The following is a 21,026-nucleotide window of genomic DNA, read 5'->3' as shown; positions in this document are numbered from 1 at the left end:
CAATTCAGTTTGGCTAATTAACTTTGGCGACTGTAATAAATTCTCCTGGGACACACCAGTGGGTCTCGACCCAGACTGATTTAGACTGATGAAGAAAAAGGTAACGCTTGCACATTTGATGCCACGAAAGTTTAATGATGACATTGTTGAAATCCTGAATCTTCGTCAGAATGGTGACTTAGACCGCCCACTTAGACCACTAGCTCACTGTCCTCAGACCACACTTAATCAAATCCAGCACCCTGAAGTACTAAACACAGTATGTATCCTGTAGTTTGTCTAGGTCAAATCAGTGCAGCCTTATCAAGACTGGCAACAGAAATAGCACAAACACACATTGTTTCCCGTACCTGACTCCTGAGCATGTGCTGAGAGCGACCCAGGACTCGGGATGTCCCCTCACATGGCCGTGGTAGAAGCAGTGATCCTGCAAAAGAAAAGAACCACCATCAATACTTATTTCACAGATATTTCATCTGGAGGAACGCTTTCAAAACAGATGAAAGCTGCGATGCTGTTTATGAAGACATGCTTCTGGTGCAGCCGACGGTGAATCAAAGTCCTGCTGGATCGACACGCTGTTAGTCTCCCTGAAGCAGACCTCGTGTTCCTGTTTCACGGCTACAGCTGCCGACCGTATCTGAACAATGGGGGATCAATACCGCTCAGCAAACTTCTCCTAGACGGTGTTCATGTGAAGGTTGGTGCTCGGCCAGCCCCATGTAGATGTGAAGAAGTTAAGAAGAAATAAAAAGGTGGATGACTGCTCAGGGGGATGGAGGACACAGGTCTCAAACCACAGCTATCCAGGTGGAATGAGCAGAACTCTGCTGGCTAGGACAGTCTACTGAAGATAATACAGCTGTCTAGGACTTGTCTTTGTGTTTATTTTGCTTTCTTGTACCCCTTTTCCACCAAAATTAGCACATGAATGGAGGTTCCTTTCCAATTGCCAGTAGACCAGTAGATTAGTCTTTTTACTCGTGTGCCAAATGTAATGTCAACATCACAAACACGCTGAAAAAACACTTGCCGACCATCAGCACTCGGTCTGGTTACAGGTAGAGGACGTGATGTGGTGGCGGTCCAAGAGATTGGCCCGCGGGGCCACGTTTCAGCTGCGCGGGGAGCAGCCTGCCATCTGTGAGGGCTTACTGTGCAGAAAAGAGCTGTCACATGCAGAGACTGGATCCCATCTGCATTTCAAGCTGCGAGGCCACAGTCGGATCAGACGTGTCTGCAGCAGGTTATTTTAAGTTTCGTTCACTTTGATGGACCAGGTGGTAAGAAAGACATTCTTCACGCATTAGACCTCTCTCAATCTGTGAAACATCATCATTCACGATTCAGATACATTATACAACAGCTAAGAAATCCTCCTATATGCCTATCGCAAAATATGCTTAAAGCTCTTCAAATCACTGTGGGTTTCTTTCATACATATATACAATAATTACTGTATTTTTTTAATCAGGCTCTATTTTTCCCGACCAGTTATTCACAAGATATTCACAATTATCCCGAAAAATTAAATTCACCACGTCCAACCCATTGTGAGGGTTTTTATAGTGATCTGAGATATAGCCATATATGTGGTCCCATCCCTTCCCCAGAGCTGCACGATTCCATCTTTGTCCGCCTGCTGCTCACCCACAAATCTCGTTGAAAGTCTCCTGTAGCTATCCCTGCACCTGGTCAAGCTAATCAGATGAGCTCCGGGATGACTGCTGGGCAGCATAGTCACGGCAAGGAACAGAAATGTTCAAAAAGAAATAGATCATAAATAACGTACAGATTGTGTGGACAGAAGTAGCCCCCGTGTTTTCAGTAAATTAGTTTCACTTGTGTTTCCTGCTGCTCAGTCAAACTCAATGTCACAGAAACACGCTCACACCTCCTCAGAGCCGTGTGTAATATAACGCACAGCTGGCAGCAGAGCGGATTCTTCATTAAATATTTACTGACGCCAGGATTTAACTGTTAACTGACCTTGTGTGCTTCTCTGACAGTAGCAAGCTGTTCACAGTTTATACAATGAGACAATTTGTAGAAACTGTTTAATAACTACATTTAAAAGACAAAAGACATGAATGAGGCTTTCACAATGAAACTTCCCCAACCAGTCTCTGGAAACCTTAAGGTACATTCAACATCAACACCAGTCTCTGGAAACCTTAAGGTACCTGCCACATTAACACCAGTCTCTGGAAACCTTAACCTTATGCACAGGGCAGTGTAATTGAATGGCTGACTTGCAGCTTCAAATTCTAAAATTAACAGTATTTGTCCTTGGAAGACACATAATTTCTGACACAGCGTGCATTTGATCTGTGCTCTGAGAGAGAGAGACCGTAAAGAGTCTCAATACTCCACACGTATGTCACACATATGACCTGATCAGATCATATCAGGTGATCTGTGCGCACTCATTTAACAATCTGGAAGCACAGGAAGCTTTCTGAAGGCAAAAATGATCAGACCGGTTAAAGTTGAAGTATTTTTACTTATTCAGGTTGACGTGTGCAAATGGTGATTACATTTGAGTACCCAAAATTACTCACAAATCATCGTCCAAATTACTTTTATTTAATTTGTCCATTATGTAATACCCATTTGAATACACTATTTTGAGATAATTTTTACTGCTCTCCACCTTTCAATGTCAATTTGGGAATATTCATTTTGAATGATTTTGATGTCTTCAGGGGGTCCTAGGTGTTAAGCACCTGCATTGAACGCTTTTGTGAATTTCAGACACTTCAAATCACATTATTTCATTAGTATGCAAGATTTTAAAAGCAGGATTAATGATTATTTGAACACTGAATGAATATATTCAATGTTCAATGTCATTTTCTGTTCATCAAGTCTCATATTTGTGCATTTGTGTGTTTTAATGTGCGTGGAGCTACTGGTATATATCTTTGTGCAGATTGCAGACAACTTGAAATATTGATTTTTATTTATATATTTATTGTATTGTGCAACTATGGAGTAAGTTACAATCCTCAGTGCTGTAACACAACACATTAGACGCTAACAGATGTATTAAGGTGGAGTGACTAAGCTTAGATGTTCCAAGCTCTCTTATACTATGCTCTTATACTAAACAAGCTACAAATGACTGACTGTCATTTCAGGGCGCTTTGAAGATTCTCTCTGATGTGATCAACTTAAGACTTGTGATGCAACAGAAAAAAGAAATGCTTTTACCTGTCAAACTCTAAAAACAAGACGGTTGAACAATTTGTTGAACTACGTCTTGTTGAATAGCTTGGAGTGTTTTTAGTCAGTAAAAGCATTTGCATAAATACACTGCAAAGTTTTTTTTAGAGCCTCACGGATGATTTTTTTGTTCTGATTAGCTTATCGCAAATAATACTGCAGAGCAGAAATATAAAAATGTTAGCAAACTAACAACATAACCTAACAACGTAACAACGTAACCTAACAACGTACCCTAACAACATAATCTAACAATGTAACCCCACAACGTAACCTCACAACGTAACTACGTAACCTAACTACGTAACCTTAACAATGTAACAATATAAACCTAACAACATAACCTAACAACATAACCTTACAACATAACCTAACAACGCAACAATGTACCCTAACAACGTAACCTAACAACGTAACAGCATAACCTAACAACGTAACCTAACAACGCAACAACGTAACATAACAACGTAACCTTACAATGTAACGTAACAACGTAACGTAACAACGTAATCTAACAACATGACCTAACAACGTGACCTAACAAGATGACCTAACAACGTGACCTAACAATGTAACGTAACAACATAATCTAACAATGTAACCTAACAACAAAATCTAACAACGTAACCTAACAATGTGATGAAACAATTTACCGTAACAACCAAACGTAACTATGGGCAATAATAACTATCGTTCTAAGTGGACTTTCTTGCATACAATTATGTAACAAGCAAAATGGCCACATTCGTTATCATACCACGTAACTTTCAATAATGATTGCTCTACATACTAAATTGTCTGCTCTGCTTGTTGTACTATGTCACAAAATCCAACAACAGCTCTGCCACAGTACTTTTTCGTAGCGTGTGGTTGATTGCTGGGCTCCTAGTATTGCTGCTTTCAGTCATGTCTGCAGGCATGGTCATTTGATGTATACAAGTCCTATTTTTACATTGGAATCCACATAGGACTACTTGTACTAGCCTGTTTCCAAAGCAAGTAAAGGAGGTACATAGCAGCTCTAAAACGAAACAATTGTTTTAATCGATTAAAGAACTTATTCATCATTAGGGCCCGACCACTGACGTAGTCAGAGCGGAGGACCCTATTGTTATTCAAATGTTTATTCTTTTTGTTCGTCATTGCACAGGGAAAAGAGGTGCTTTGGCTAAACCTACATTTTTCAAAATGTGCCTTGTTTTCCTTGTTTCCAGGCGTTGTATTCTAACAAACTCCTCCAAGAGATTAAACACGATTGATTTCACATTCGGGCAATATGATGTTGAGACCTTTGCAGGGAAAAGTTATCAAAGGATTTCAAAAATATCGAACTATGTGAGCGCAGAGCAGCGGCAAAGAGACACCATTTTCCATGAAAATGGAAGTTGTTTTAACAACATTATGTAATCTGCTCCATATTTCTCATGTCATGACCTCCTGACCCTGAAGACATCCATATAATCATTCAAAATCCTAGTCATAGCGCCAACTAAAGGCAACAGGAAGTTGTATGTTTTCTACATGTATACCCTGCTCCTCACAGACTATTCAGATCCCACTCAAAATGCGTCAGAAGAGACTTAAGACGTTGGTAATGCATCACCTTAAAGATTGTAAGGATTTGTTGAACGCGTCGAGTGGGAGCATCGCGGAGGTTTGATCCTTCGCCATGACCGAATAAACCCATGTAACTCGACTCCACATAAAATAGCACCACCTAATGGCAACAGAAAGGAAAAGTTGATATACTTTGGCTTGCTTCTCTTAGTAGGTCAATCAGATCGACATCCAATTACTTCTACACAAACATAAGACTTTCAAAATAAATAAATAAAGAAAATAAAGTCTCTTGAGACCATGTTCTAAACCGTACAGTAAGTCAGATAGCGCCCCCTAAAAAACGTGGGTTATTTTGACAACCCATGAGTTGTGAAAGCCCACAGTTTTTGCCCCCTATGACCAATTGACCTGAAATTTCGCACACATGACCGGGTGGGTCTGCTCTACAAAAAAATATCGGAGAACATTAAGCTCCACCAACTTAGATTTTCTGCCATTTTGAATTTTATGGAGAAAAAAAAAAATCCCCAGATCTTCCTAAACGCTGGGTTCGATTCTCACAAAATTCTCTGTGGATCATTAATGGTTAAATTTAATCAAAATATATCAAAAGCTTGTTTATATCTCATTGTGTTCAGAAGAAAAGGACCAATTGACTTCTAAGGAGAAAATTCAACTAAATTCAACAAAGCAGCCCTTGCAGTATGTTCAACATAGATATACAACATTTGATAGGTGTATGTACCACATATAAACTTAAAAATAACTCTCTTGGGACCATGCTCTAAACCGTACCAGAAGTCGGACAATTTCATTTTCTTCGTTCATTTCTAGTTCAAATTGCCAGAGTTTCAGTCGGTGGCGCTTTGACTATGAGTTAATATTGGCATGCAGAAGTCTTCAAGCCATGACCCTCATAAAGCATGTTAACTTTGGAACAGTTTTGACAAAGTACAGTTGAGTTACAACAGCTTGCTGTATGATCACGAACCATATGAAATAGTCGTCTCACCGCTTCCACGCCGTTCCATGAAACCTCAAGCTTTTGATCACTTTTAATACATATTTTTATCAGTATATATATTTATATACATATATACATATATCAAATATATACATATATACAATATATATGCATATATATATACATATATATATGTATATATATACGCATATATATGTATATGTGTATATATATGTGTATATGTGTCACAGCTTTAATATATATATATATATATATATTTTCACTTGATGCAGGACTGCAGCCTAAAGTCTGCTGAGGACGAACAGATCATCTGGTTCATAAAATAACTAAGAGCTCAATTGATCAAAGGGCCAATCAGGGCGCTCAACCACCACTGATCATCAAAAACACTTGAGATGTGAAACGCCTGCAAAGATTCTGATCACTGGAGTCTTCAAAGATTGAAATCAAGTGACTTCCATGGATGTCACATGAAGAGAAATGTCACTGCCCGGCCACATGCCACTTCCCATTTCACTGATTGCCTTAATACTGTTGATAAAAGACCAAAGAAACAATCACTAAAAGTTGTTTTTCTTCTCAATTTTAAATCTTAACATTAGTAAAACCAAGAAGACTATGACCTCATAAAAATATGATTTAGTTAAAGTAAAAAAAACAAATGGTGTTGTATTTTAAAAGACGCTATCCGTCTTTTTTTGAGACAAGCAGGGAACATTTGTATGTTTTCCATCTAATTAAATGTGTGGCCGTTGCCTTGTTTGACTGCATGATGATGGGCACCCTTGTGTCGAGACACAAGAGTCTGAAGTGGAGTTTTACATTGTAGCTATTATAGAGAAATTATATGGTTTTATTCTAGTCAGTGTACTTTTTTAAATACTGATTTCCACCAAAAAAGAGGACATCTCATCCTAACTATGATTACATCTCTAGTGTTGAGCTACAAATGATCAGATTTTCCATCCGTTTTTAACATTTTATATAAAATAAAATAAAAAACAGATTTGTTAATATCTTGATATCTGTTTGTGGTTTCAGAATAGGTGACGGTTTCTGCTCCATACTATGAAGCGTCCCTTGTTGCACAAATCTAAATGTGATATGGTGGCACCTGTTATATCAAATATAAACTACTACTACTACTACTTGCACATGACGCATTATATTGCTAATATCCACATGAACTAAATCGTACACACTGTTCCTTTAAAGCAGTTGTGTGTGCATGTTTTAGAGTGGAAAGCAACCAGCGTGATTCTGCTTCGGGGCTCTACAGTGGTCTTTCATATCGTTCGATATTCTTGAACACACTCTCAAACTGGCTCAGCTCCCTGAACTGACTCACACAGCCTGTCTGACACATGGCCGACAGCGTTAATAAAGTGCTTCATAATTTATGCATCACTGATAGCAGCGGCCTTGTGCCACTACGACGTCTCCCGTGTGGCCGTAAGAAATATGATTAGAGAAAAAGAATCCACCGTTTTACAATATGGGATTTTTCTTTGTCAAACGGTTGGGATTGTCTTGCTTTGTGAACTCTTGCTTCTTCAATCTGTCTGACTAATCTGTCAGTATTGTTCATTCAAGATGATTGCCTGTATCACTAACTGTCTTTTCATTTCAGGCCCGGCCACATACCACTTCCCATTTCACTGATTGCCTCAGTAGTGTTCATACTGGTACGCTTCCATTAGTCAGTTGCCAGTCTTTTGCGAAAGCTAAAGTCTCCAAAATGACTAAGTGAAAGATATTCCTCTTTCTTTAAAACACCCATCACCTTCAGATAACAAAGAAACCTTAGCAGTTTAGCTATTCGTTTCTGTAGTGACAACACGGGCTGATCTATTAATACTGCTGTCGCGGTTGTTTGGTGGAATTGTCACACAATACAATAAATTTTACTTTGAAGTTGAAACAAATATGTATCAAAGACGTACTGTGCTTTCCGTTGGTTTATGAAGATGAAGACGTTTACTGTTTAACTCATCTCTCCATTACATACAGGAACACATGATTATGTCAGTACTTTATACAATAAGTGTAATTGTACACTTTAACTTTACATTAACAAACAAAGTGAGTAGACTAGTTTGCTGTATATTATTTAAAAATGTATTCAAATTGCAATTACAATTTCCATTTGTTTGTGCGTGATGTATTGCAAAATAATAAAGATTTAAGGATCCAATTCTCATATTGAATGTATAATTAAAACCTAAAATTGAAACTTAAATACAATGTATTGAGAACTAACACTATTGCAATCAATGCAATAGAATGCAAACGTGAATATCCATTTTTGAAAATGAGATCAGTCAGTAGGACTATTCTTTTGTCTGCTTAAGCTTATGGTTTATTTCTCACACAACCTGCCATCAGCTGCTCTCCTCTAGCCAATAGAACAACGCACATCATCTTTTGTGAAGTATGCCTCTCTCTCCCTCTGCCACCTCCCCATAGCCGCCTCAGCAGAATCACCCGGGTTGGGGCTCTCTTGCTGCTGCTCGGGCCAGACGCCTGTCAATTACACATCTCCCTTTAGAGCATAAGCGCCAAAGACTTTCTGTCAAGACTTTATTATCACTCATCATCTTCTATAATAAACACTTATCTTCAGTTAATATATGTGTGTCTGTTCTGATTTAAATGTTTCCAATGGTTTATTAGATAGAGATTGATATGTGAGTTGAATTTAGGACAGAATACAACAAATTTAGGACAGAATATAACTTATATGTGGATGTACAATCAGTGCAGATGGTAAAAATATAGTCCACTGAAGAAATAAATTCCCCAGTGCGTGTTATACTTTGAAGCAAGTTCCCCCATAGACATACATCAGGAAAGAGACGTCTGTAACTCAGCAGATAATTATTTGGAGGTAAATCAATTTCCCAGGATAACCACTTGAAAAGCCATCTTAAATCAATAGGTCCTAAAAGATGTAAAATGCACTAATAGCTGAATCCAGAGTAATTTCCCTCAGACTCAGGAGCTGGGAGGCGGGGTTAACGGAAACGCTAATGCGCTAGCTCTATTGGCCATGGATGCAAAATAAATCCATAATTCACTGAGTAGATGTGAAAATATGCCGGCTCTCACTCCTTCTACAGAGGCAGAGCACTACGTTAGCCAATTACAATGACATAAATTTCCCCAACCTCGCCCCGCTGGTCTTTGTGATATGTATTTTAATCAGTATTCTGTGGTAAGATCATAGTTGTATAAACCTCTGCATTAATCAAATCGTAAAGGGATTATTGATGTGCAGCCCTCCTGAAATATGCAATCTTTTTTAATGTCCTTGAATTCCACATGGAATACCAAATCACATTCATACAATATAGGCTTTAAGCCTGAGGATACAGTAGGTAGGAGAGATGTCAAACACTGGCCTAATGTTATACCAATTCATGAAAGGAATAAGAGTGTTTTAGGATTGGGACATTGGTTTCAGGTTAAGATATGACTGAAGTCAAGGAATGTCCTCATGAGAAAGAAAGCGATAATAGGATAAAAACCCTGAACGAAGGAGTGCAGGCCTGTTGCTTCATACTTACAGTGTAATTGCTGTTGGCCACAGTCACCGGCTTCCCATCTCCTGTGTAGTAGGTCTCTGTAAAGTCTGGACCTAACAGCTCGCTGGGAAAGAAAAAGAAAAGAGGGGGAGTGATTAGATAAGATGTAACTTTAATGATCCCTGTGTAATTGAGGTCTTAGCGGCAGAAGGTAGAAGTAGGACAGAACATCAAATAAGATACAGTCTGAGGCCATGAGCACATAGAACACCTCTTTTACACTTTTACACTCTGGGAACCTCGTCTGTATCCATTTGGAGCATCTGGGTTTCTCAGTGCAGTTGGGTGAAAATACTCCATCATAACCAAAAAGGTAGAAAAAAATAGGCCACGTGGCAGTAATCGTTTCTGCTCAGCCTCGTCTCATCATCAGATAACGTCATGATATAATAAACAGCACCAGGCTGGGAGTGTCTATCACCACTCCAGACTACCTTGCCAACTAACAAGCCATCCGTCTACGTGGAGCTACGTCCACTCTCTTCCCGGCAATATGCGACAACACTTTACCCCTCTACTGACTGGTTGTCACCATAACAACTAACATTAAGAACCATTTTATTTTAAACGGAAAGCACGCACAGTTCAATGTACGTTATATATATATATATATATATATATATACATATATTTGAATAAATATACTTTGAATAACTATTTTAAAATAAATACTTCAAGGTCAACATTAAATCATATTTTAATAAGAGCAAAAAACTGCTGCCTACTATGGGCCGACACATTTAAGCATTTTGCCTCTTTATGGCCAACCAAAGACGTGTTTTTTCAACTACCCCTAATGACGTAATCAGGGTACATGTCGGCATGGCTGGGCTGTCCACAGAGAGGGCCAGTTTAGTATTTTCCTGAGCCTGAACTTCTCTTTGACTGTCTGTGAGGTACTTTGGTGCTCAGCACAGAACACAAAGTGCACAGGTGGGAGGAGAGGAAAACAAACAGTACAAACAAAGTTGTTGCTCTAAGAGTGTTTTTGGAGCAGTGTCACTGATGGTTTTGTCAACAATAGCAAACTAAAAAAGGTCAATCTCTAAACATGCATTCATATCGAAATGAGTCTGTTGTGCACATCTGCTTTACACTGAGGGAGAAGTGTCTCCTCTCATTCATTAAATCTCTGCAGCCATCTGAAGGCAGCAGGACGGACTGGCTCTGATTGGAGGAGAGTGGCGTTAGAGCGCAGTGACATCACACTCACTGCTCACTGTGTTTATCTTTATTAAAGCGCAGAAGAAGAAGAAGAAGAAGAAGAAGAAGAAGAAGAAGAAGAAGAAGAAGAAGAAGAAGAAGAAGAAGAAGAAGAAGAAGAAGACGCACACACATCAGAGACCGGTCTGAGAGACACCCGATTACTGTAGCTCATGAATCCTGAGTGTGACAGCCTCTTTTACCTCTAATACTACTCCATCTGTGCTTCATGTTTTATTCTGGAAATGTATTACGGTGTTGTGTCACTTATTTAGAAAGGATGTAAACTTTTACAACGTGACAGAGAATTAGGACTGACATAGTATTGATGTAATCATATAGACTGCTTTACCAAATGTAATCTAATATTTAGAATTAGAATGTTTTGGGTTGAAACTTTAAGACAGAAACCCGTAAACCTTAATAAGACTTTCACTCCTGTTTAGCCTCACGCAATGTGCTCAATAAATTCAACTGATGGATTACACGACTAAGAAATTATTACAATTACTTTGGTTTCTGAACTTTTGCTCCCGAGTGCAATAAACAGACAACATGCAATCTCTAAAAATGTCTGACAGACAGAGAACGTTAAGATACTTCACTTCCACACAGGCTCAGAGCAATGACAGTAATCAACCATTTGCTAAATCCCGCCCCTCGAACACAGGGTGGCCAATCATAGCGTAGCATCAGTCTGCTCCAACTATCCGGCTCTGCTCTACAGTCATGCAATCATTGTGGCTAAATGTTATGTAATAGTGTGGAGCTAACATTAGCAGAGTGCTTTAGCACTTCTATGCTATGAGCTACTAAAGGTAAACTGAATGTCCATACACACTGCTTTTGCTTTTTAATGATTATACAAGTAAATAAAGATCTACCTGGCTTAACAGGAACAGTGTTGTTCCTTCATTTCATTGTCCTCTGTCTCCATCTCCAGGTGATGTGGTGGTTCACTTTTACACTGCTTTAGCTTCTGTCTTTATCTTTTGATCTTGTTCTCACTGCTGAATCAGTTAGAAATCCGGAAAACACTCTTCCGTTTGCTTCTTTCTGAAATCCCTTTTTTGTTTTTTGAAACTAGATCATATTTACGCAGGGAGTGCAGTTAGTGACAGTGTGGGCTCCATGGTAACATTGCTCTGACAGCTTGATAGAAAAGCAGCGGTGGGGGGGTTTACAGAAGGGTCAATTGCCTGATGTGTGAAACCTCATTCTATCTCATACTACACTTGCACACTGAATCTCTGCTTTGAAGAAAGTGCATAGTCAGACAAAGCTTCAATGATATTCATAGCTTCTGTCTTTGCTTGCTGACATCCCTGTATGATTTTCTGATATTGCCAAGCTTGATTGCTAAAAGCATAATCTCCTCCAAATGAAATGTTGGATCAGCAGGACTGGAGTCTTTCATGTTGATGGAGTATGGCATTGATAACACAAAGAGACGGAGATGGAAAAAAAGAAAAGAAAAATCTCAATGCCTTCTCTGCGATTGCATCGAATTTGATTCATCTGTTAGTTACTTATCTCATGCAAATAAAGTGCAGATAAAGAAAAGTTTGGTCAGACCAGATAAGAATTTGCATTTTGTTACTGTTCTGCTGAAAGACAGCTTTCAGAGTGCCACAAAAGAAAAAGAAGAGAGAGTGTTGTTTCATGAGTCCTAAAAGGTCGCCATTGAACAAAGAGCATTGACTCCAGTTTAGCCTGCAAGTAGAACATTTGACATTTGTCATGTCTAAGGACAAAGGAGTCCGTACTCAAATGCCAAGATGTTCCTTGATGGACACGTCAGCGTTACAGAGGTGTGGATTGGTTGTACCACGAGGATTTCTGGACTCATTCAGCCAGCGTGTGGCTGACTGACCAGCCAACTGACACAGTCTGGCAGCAGATCCCTGAGCACAAATGTGCAAATGAAAGACGGACATGAAAAGATGAGCCCAATCTCCATTTGGTCCTGGGGGCCCTATTGTATTATTCATTGAGGGAGATCATAATGGAACATGATCCAGCTTTCTCACCCCTTTTACTGCAGACAATTTTCTGTGCTATATAAAAAGGCTGTCTTACGTGGTAGTTCTCTTACGTTAATTCGATTGAAGCTTGTGCACGGCAGTGTGTAAAATTCAGCTCCATCTTTTTTAACACAGTATTTACACAGCATTTTTTATCAAAGGGAGACAGAATAAATGGCAGATTGCTTTTCATTGCAGGTGACTGTCTTTCAAGCTGTAGGGATGGTGTCGAGACCAAGATTATAGTCAAACATCTCCCATTGGCTTAATTAAAAACCGGCAAAGGGTATGATTAACTGTGGAAAGCCTTGCAGCTCCACAAACACTGGTGACAAATAAACAACCTTATAGTTCCTGGAGAAACACAACAGGCAGTGCAGATCAGTGGGTGTGATCAGTGTTGGTCTGAAATAGCAATCCAAGCTTGATTGCTATTTCAGGCTAGCTTTTTAACATCGCCACCAGGTTCTGGAGCCTGAGGGTGTAGCTGATTGGCAAAGATTGATTGTCCTGGAGGGGCTGTGATGGTTGGCTTCCTAATGTTGGTGAAACCTCAGTTTATGTCTTTAAGAAATATTAAGGTTTATTACAACTTGGGATTTATTTGTGTTGCTCTGAGCATCAGTTCCATCAGTTATGACAGCGAAGCAAAGTATTTGCTGAGATCTCGGAACACGGTAGTGTTACTAAAAAACATGTGGCGCTGAGTCAGCCAATCAGCGTTGAGAAGCTCCACCCGTTATCACCGCCCTCCTGCAATAACTTGCTGAATCAAACTGCTGCTGGTCTGCTGCTGAAGTAGTGCTGGTAGCGGCCCTCATTCAGAAGCCCAGACACGATGGAGTTTGATGTTTCCGACGTATGTGGAATTTACACAACAAGTATAAAGCAGAACTAGTGGTTATTTCCATGGTGGATGGAGGAAACGGTAACTGTTTTTACGGAGATAAGCCAGACGCAGTTCCTGGAGGAGTCGGTGAATTCGGTGCGAATTATCGCGATGCGTTTGGTGTGAACGCAGCATAAGACATTACAAACTCGAACAAAAGCCTTTTGGAGCATAAAACAGCAAACCTAACCAACTACTCGGTCCAGCAATGGAAATGTGGGTCGTCCCTATCGCTACAATACTGAGGTACGCTATTCCCCGCTAGCTTATGCCTATGGCATTTTACACTGCATACATTAGCTTAGCGGCTAGCAGACTTACCCATAGCTCTTCAGCTCTTAACTGGTTTTAAGTCACTGCATCTCCAGACAGAACAACATGGTTTAATATCAGACGAAGTGTAAGTTGTGTTCAGCCTAACTTTATTGAAACAGGCCAGCTAATACTGGGAGCCTAGGCATCACATTACAGCCCATAGTTTGAATGCCATCTCTCTGCTCTCAAGGTGTGAAAAAAACACACATGTTTTATAACCACATTTGAGGGATCATTGCAAGACACATGTTTAAATATACAATATAATACAATTGATTTATATATAAAAGAGGAGGATTTCCATTCTTTGCCATACCGTTGACTCCACTTGGCATTGCCCATCGCCTCCGCAGGCGACAAATCCGGTCAATATTGGTTGTGAATGTATTTGATTTCTGGGGAAGTGTGTTTTTTCACTTCTGCTGTCCAACTTCATTTCTGTTATTTTGATTATATGTATTATATATATACTCCATGTAAAGTATATGAGTTAAGTGATTTGTTTGCGTCACATTGCTTAAATGAATAGAGTACAGGTGGAAGGCTTCTCTTCACTTGATGCCAATTACAGTTGGTATCCAGTTGAGATAGTGCTCTCCAGAAAACCTTATGATTTTGTTATTCAAATGAAGTTTACCAACCTCACCATATTCACGAGTAAAGAAAATGTGCAGATCTCACTCCGCCACATACTGCGTTAAGCACCATCGTCTCCCATGAATGCTCATTAAAAAGTGCCGGTGGATGTGGAACAACTCATTAGCGGCTCTGATACTGAATAATTACACAAACACACCCAGCCCATTTCTCTCCTTCAGAGCGTCAGCTGCAAAGTCACGCAGTGTGGTTGAGGTCGGAATGCTGTGCTTCTTCCAAGAAGAAACGTTATGGGCTCTTTTGGAGGCAGAGGGAAAGCAGACAGGCTTTAGTGTGCTGATAAAATGTGCTCTAATGAGCTAGCCGAGAGAATAAACAGCTGGACACAGTGTGGATGTACTATGCTTTCCTACCATGTTCCCTCTTCCTTTTGGCCACTGATTAGTTAGCAAAGCTCCTATATCTTTATTAAAACAATGGTCAATCAAGGTTCAAGTCTGATTCGGCTTTGATCAATCAGTTATTCATGAAATCTTTAGAATGAAAAACGTTCAAATAAAAATATATTAAACCTTTGCAGAATTCAAGGTGATTACCAATTACATAAAAGAGAGAAAAGCAGACAATCCACACATCTGAGAAGCTGGAGCCAGTGAAGGTTTGTCAGTTTTGATAAAAAAAAAACAGTTGTAAAGCATGACTATGTAACTTTTGACCAAAAATATAATCAAATAATAATGTTCTTACAAATAAGAAAAGTGAATTAAAAAGCATGAGCATACCTTATGGTACTTAATGTTTTTTAGTGTTAGCAAACTTTAGATAGATATTGCTGTATAACTAACATCACTGAGTTAGTTTACTGACTTTATGTCTGTCCCTCTGTGGGTGCCATTTTAGTATCTACCATTACCTTGTAATTGCAGTAATATCCGCTATTCATCATAATTGCATTTCACATAATGATTCAGTTATCAAAGTCTACAGCACATTTACACCAAGCAGGACCCAGACGGACAGAATGAGCCGCTGGAACAATTAGCATTAAGGCTGGGTATCAAAATACCAATATTTGTTGTTACACACAAATATGGCGAAATTAACTAACAAGCATCAGTCAAGCATCACTTGCTATATAAACTATGTCTACTTATTGTGTTCTCATCTGACCACCATCAACACCACACATCCTGCAGATGTAAGCAAGATAGACCCAATGTCAACATTCAACCACACACAGACCTCGTCTTTGTCCATTTGAAATGTGAGATAAACATGCAGTACTTCTACCATCAGCAGACTTCATGAGCACAGCCCAATGCAGAGTGGTATGGCGTCCAAACAAACGCATCACATGAAACCGCCCTGCTGTCTGAGAACTGCCTAAGGGCTGCTGGGACTAATAGGAAAACAGTGAATACCAGAGTCAGTGAATGGCTCCATTGCAGTGAAGCGCTTCATTATTGTACAGAGTAGCTAAATGGAACTATCACATGTTGAATATTAAATGTGGTAAGTGCTTGAGGCGTAGCTCCTCTCAGATTAAACTTTCTGGCGGGTAGCAAACAGCACAGTCATGCTGACGTTCAAGTCAAAAAAATTGCTCCTGCACTTACAAGTTGTTTTTTTGGCCAGGAGAGAATATGTGCAGACGATTGCCTTCTATAGTACAGCCAGAGAGCAGAGAGACAGAACTTCTTCTTTATGTTTGGTTCCATGCAAACTGCAGCTCTTTATAGCTCCACCGAGACTGGATTTAAAGATGGCGAAATAGGATGTGTCTTTGATAGTATCCATGGTGATATCTCAGGGATCAGGCTACATTTTCTGGTTCACTGATAAATGTACACGAAGGTCAGTAAAACATTCGTGGCTGACAACAGAGACCAGCCTCCAGGGACAGTACCACTGTTGTAAGGTGAAAACCTTTCACTTTCAGCTTTTCGGGAACTAAGAGCAACTTTCGAGTATTTCTAGGTGTTATATGGGTGTGTCTAAGTCCTTGAGCATCATAGAAATCTCCAATTAAAGAGAAAACAAGAAGAAGTATGAGTAAATGATCCCACACTCTGATTGATACAGGGGTCGCTTCCGGTTGCAAAAAGAAGTCTATGAGAAAATGACTCTACTCTTCTCTTGATTTATTCCCTCAGTAAACATTGTAAACATGAGTTTATGGTCTTAATCTCTATTTTCAAGTCTTCTTCAATACAGCATGAGGTCAGGCCCAGAAGCCTCCAAAACGTATCGCTGTACTGTGGCATCTGATCAAAATAAATGTGGCTGTGGTGGCATTTTATGCAACTGAATGCTTCCATGTAGATGACGGGTCTAGAAAAATAAAAAAAGAAGTCCAGCCCTCCAAGGCAGTAGAGTACAACAAATTCTCCAAAAAAGTAAAACATAAAGTTGTTGTTTTTACAATCCACACTTAAGAGAGAAAAATATGAGAAGCCAAAATCACAATACAATATGATACACCACAGAGTGTCAGGGATTCGATGAAAAACCTTTACCCATGACACAAGCGCCATTCAAGTAATTGTTTTGCTTTTATATGTCAACATATTGAAAGAGTGGGAGGGAAAGAACAGAACATAGGAAGTAGTGAACACACAGCTGCAATGTTCATCCCTCCTTACAGTAAAGGGCCATATTTTAAGAGGAATGACAAGTGTAAAGAGGAAGGCCTTGGGCGCACACACCATGTGGGCCTCTCAAGCACGCCTACTATTTTGGTTCATGAAGTGCAGCAGGGCCATGAAGGGGAACATAGATCGGAGGTGTGAGGTGAATTATAAATACACGCTGCCAGTCACAGCACTGGTGTCATCTCTCTGAACCAGCAGGGTCAATACCAGTTCAATCAGGAGAGACTGGTTTCAGAGTTTAACAATAATGTATTACAATTGCATATATTTGAATAGTGCAAAGTCTTTGGCGATTGAACTCCATCCTGAATTAGGATAAGCAAGGGGTAGTGATGCTGACATCTGCGCCAGCAGAATCCCCCTGGAGTCCAGACACTGGTGGTGAAGAAGAAGAAGAGAGTTGCTGTAACCCGCTGACGAATAAAGAGCAGGACCGACTGCTGACTGGCGGTGCCTGGGGTGGAGGACGGTTGCATTGGTTTGAGCTGAAATGACAACTGACAGCCCTAAGGAGAAACTATTTAAAGTTAGGCAACAACGCTGTGATTGGCTTACGGAGTTGCTCCGACTCCGACTGGTTGATTCATTCAACATACACGCCCCCAATCAGCTGATGGAGTAACCGCTGTGAGACTACAGACTGGCTTCTGAATGAACCAGCGAGTAAAGATTGTCTTCCTTACTGAACTTACGCTTGAGCTTCATTGCTGATGACGTCAACAGCTCAACAACTGAAGAACCGACTTCTCCACGAAATTATGTTGTTGTCTGGATGGTAGGGGTGCAACGTATCATGAATCTCACGGTTCGGATCGCATCACGGATCGGAGTCACGGATCGGATCAACACAAAAGAAAAAATGGGGCAATATCATGATTTCTTTTGGCCGTCGATACTAATTGCTGGTCATTGATGATCCCTATTGGCAGATACAGATTCCCACAGGCTCTGGTGTCACCGTTGGGTCCATCCACAAGCTCAGCTCTCCGCTGGTGTAGCTGTCCATATTACATTCGTTGCCATGGAGTCAATGAAGGGATGCACTTACTGTTGGAGTCAGCGAGGGATTAATAGTGTCTCTTGAGTCTGGAGGTGGTCAACGAGTATTTGATACTTAATCTCATCCCAAGGAAGTAGATTGCCTATTCTCAGAAAGTTGAACTCTCTGGGGGTCGGGAGGACTCATTGCTCAGGAATTGTGGCCTTAGTAGGAATGCTTGTTTGCATTGGACAGCTACAGATAAAGAAGAGCCTCTGCTTCAGAGTGCAGGCTACACAACTGATGAACTAAGCTGGAGTGGACTGGAAAACGGTGCATTCTTGTGATTTGACACTTGGTATAGAGATGGAGGAAACTAAGCTTTTCTTTCATTTCTTCTACTGTACAAATAATTACTTTCTGTCATTAATCACAAGGTCAACTTCTGGAGAGTGAGAGGGGAGAATGGAGAGACTACAGATATAGAAACCAGACAAAGATAAAAGAGACAGGGCCGTGGTCTGTGTTCATGCATAGATGTGCTGAATGGCTAATTATAGTTCATTAGATCAGGGGCAACTACTTACCACTTACTTACAGCAATAAACCCAAACTCTACATCACTTGTCCTGGCCATTTTAACTTAATTTTATCTGATCAATTTATTTATACAATAAAATGACTGAGATAGACTGTGAACGATAGAATAAACATTTGAGAAAAGCAAAGCTTTTTGACAATTTAAAGGAACACATTCTTCAGTCTTTCAGATAAGTCTTGTGCTCAAACTCACGTAATTTGTTTAGTACCGAATTGGAGTGAGTACCGGGAGGATGGACTCGTCCAAATAAACTGTCTAGGTTTGTGCAGACTGACGGTCGGATTGTATATTGACGATGGAGGGGATGATCAACCATTGGTTATTCCTTTTTTTTTTTTTTACTTATTATCAGTGGAGCGATGTGTTTCTGTTAATAAGCACAGTTAATTTCTATAAATCCAACACGCATCTTTGTTCTCCACATCACCAAAACGTTGCTCTGCGCTCCATAAGTGTAGTTAACGTTATGGATAGGGCTCTATCGCATGTTTTTACATTAAAAGTTTTAATTGAGTCACTGTTAGATTGCTGCCCCACAGCCCCGTTAGGAACAGGCCTCATTTTGTGTGAAGCGAGCAGGAGAGCAGTTTTTTGGCCAGTGAAAATGTTGTTTTTGAAAGAGCAAATACATATGAAATGAAGCAGAAGATACTCTTTGATAAAACATGTTGTGAATTGATTGAAGCTTCAAGTTATGGATAGGATTTTAATTGTGATATTAAAGACAAAAGAATAATGTTGAATGGCGCATGATGCTGTGATACAGTTGTATCAAACACAGACACATAGACTTTTGGAAAGACTTTTGAAAGTTATGTTACAATATTTTAAATAAAATGTTCCCACTATCTTGAGTTTACCGCTCCTGGCTACAGGCGACCCCGAGTGACCCCAAAAAAACATCTACCAACTCTTATACCCATGACCACCACTAAAACTCATCACATTTTCCCAAAGCCAAGAATGATTTGTTAAATTACTAACAGTTCAAGAAAGAAAGAAAAGAAGCAAACCCCCACGTTACAGGACGGAAACATTGGTATTGTTGCTTAAAGAAATACTAACTAATTAATCTTAGTGACTGTCCATATGAATTTCAATTTACAACAAATTTCCACCAAATCATCACCAACCCAAGTTCCTAGTCGTTTAATTTTATAAACAAAAAGGACATTGGGTTTGATTTCTGAAGGGCGTTGTTCCTTTTTCTAGATGCAAACTGACTCCACTTGCTTGACTTGCTGTTGTCTTTGAAAACTGCCTTGATGCTGAGTTGCAGGAAGTGTCAACGCTGCTGTGGTGCTTTGAAATGATGCCTCACTTCTCTGAAACAGAGCGGTTGTGCTGTGTGGTTAAGGTGTGCCACACTGCCTCAGCACGGATGAGGTGACCCACAAACCCTGACACGCTTTATGAAACCTGTGGTGTAAAACTGTTCTCAAGTTGTGATAGGCTGAGAAATGCAAAACTGTGTTGACCTCAGATAATCTGACATTTTAAGTGCAAATGGGAAACCACCACTTACACCCTTATGCAGCGTGTCGTTAAGGAACCAGTTTGTTCATGCAATGTGGAAATATATTTCATTCTGACCATAAAGGACGGACACAGTCTCAAGGGTTAGAAAGGCTTTTGTTTTTCTCAAATATCAACATGCAGACCAGTGTGGGTTTCTTGTTGACATATTCAAGCTTGTTTTCCAACCAACAGCTCCCATCACAGAGGCTTTTATTTACAACAGAAGAAACCAGCAAATATTCACATTTGAGATGCTGGAAACAGTGAATCAAACATGTGACATTTTTGCGTTTGCGTTATTTGATTGTCAAAATGATTGTGATTACTTTTGTGTCAATTGACTTATCATGAATCTTCTTATTGTATCACCTCTAAAATGTGACAAGCTTAAACCTGGCCGATGCCAGTGCATTAGATGGGCTCCATTACATTTGTCTTGTTAAGTCATACAACTAATTGATGTATGCTATAGAAACAGGACAGTACAGTCATGCTAGCAGCTCTGTGGGGCTGGGTTTGGAGGCAGCAGTGAAATGCTGTACGTGACAACATGCTGATGTTTAACAGATGTTTACCATGTTCACTATCTTAGTAACATGTTAACAGCATGTGTACATGTCAACCTTGACTTATCAGCACGAAGTACAGCTGAAGCTGATGAGAATGTCATTAGTTTTGCAGGTATTTGGTCATAAATTGATGTATTAAGTAAATTACATTTTTACCTGATGATGGCTGAACGTTTGTAGGGATTCCCAAAGTTACTAATCCTGAAGGGAACATGATTGTCTGTTCCAAATTTCAGGGCAATATATCCACTAGTTGTTAAGACTTTCATCTTAAAACCAAACATGGCATCCTTATAGGGTTGCTAGAGGAAAATCAAAATCATTAA

General features: G+C 39.8%; 1 protein-coding gene across 1 annotated transcript in view; it reads right to left on the bottom strand.

The window, feature by feature from the left end:
• The window catches only part of adam19a (ADAM metallopeptidase domain 19a), a gene marked incomplete at its 5' end in the record, with an annotated part of 160,068 nt that overhangs the window by 52,712 nt on the left and 86,330 nt on the right, over positions 1-21,026 (bottom strand). Inside the window, 2 exons of the mRNA XM_079214914.1 lie at positions 351-427; positions 9,337-9,418. Of these exons, the coding sequence (XP_079071040.1) occupies positions 351-427; positions 9,337-9,418 (159 nt within the window). The remainder of the gene's footprint in view (positions 1-350; positions 428-9,336; positions 9,419-21,026) is intronic.

Source organism: Taurulus bubalis (assembly GCF_910589615.1).
Source record: "Taurulus bubalis genome assembly, chromosome: 3".
In the NCBI taxonomy this organism is placed as follows: Eukaryota; Metazoa; Chordata; class Actinopteri; order Perciformes; family Cottidae; genus Taurulus; species Taurulus bubalis.
This window is presented reverse-complemented; position numbering and strand designations above follow the sequence as displayed.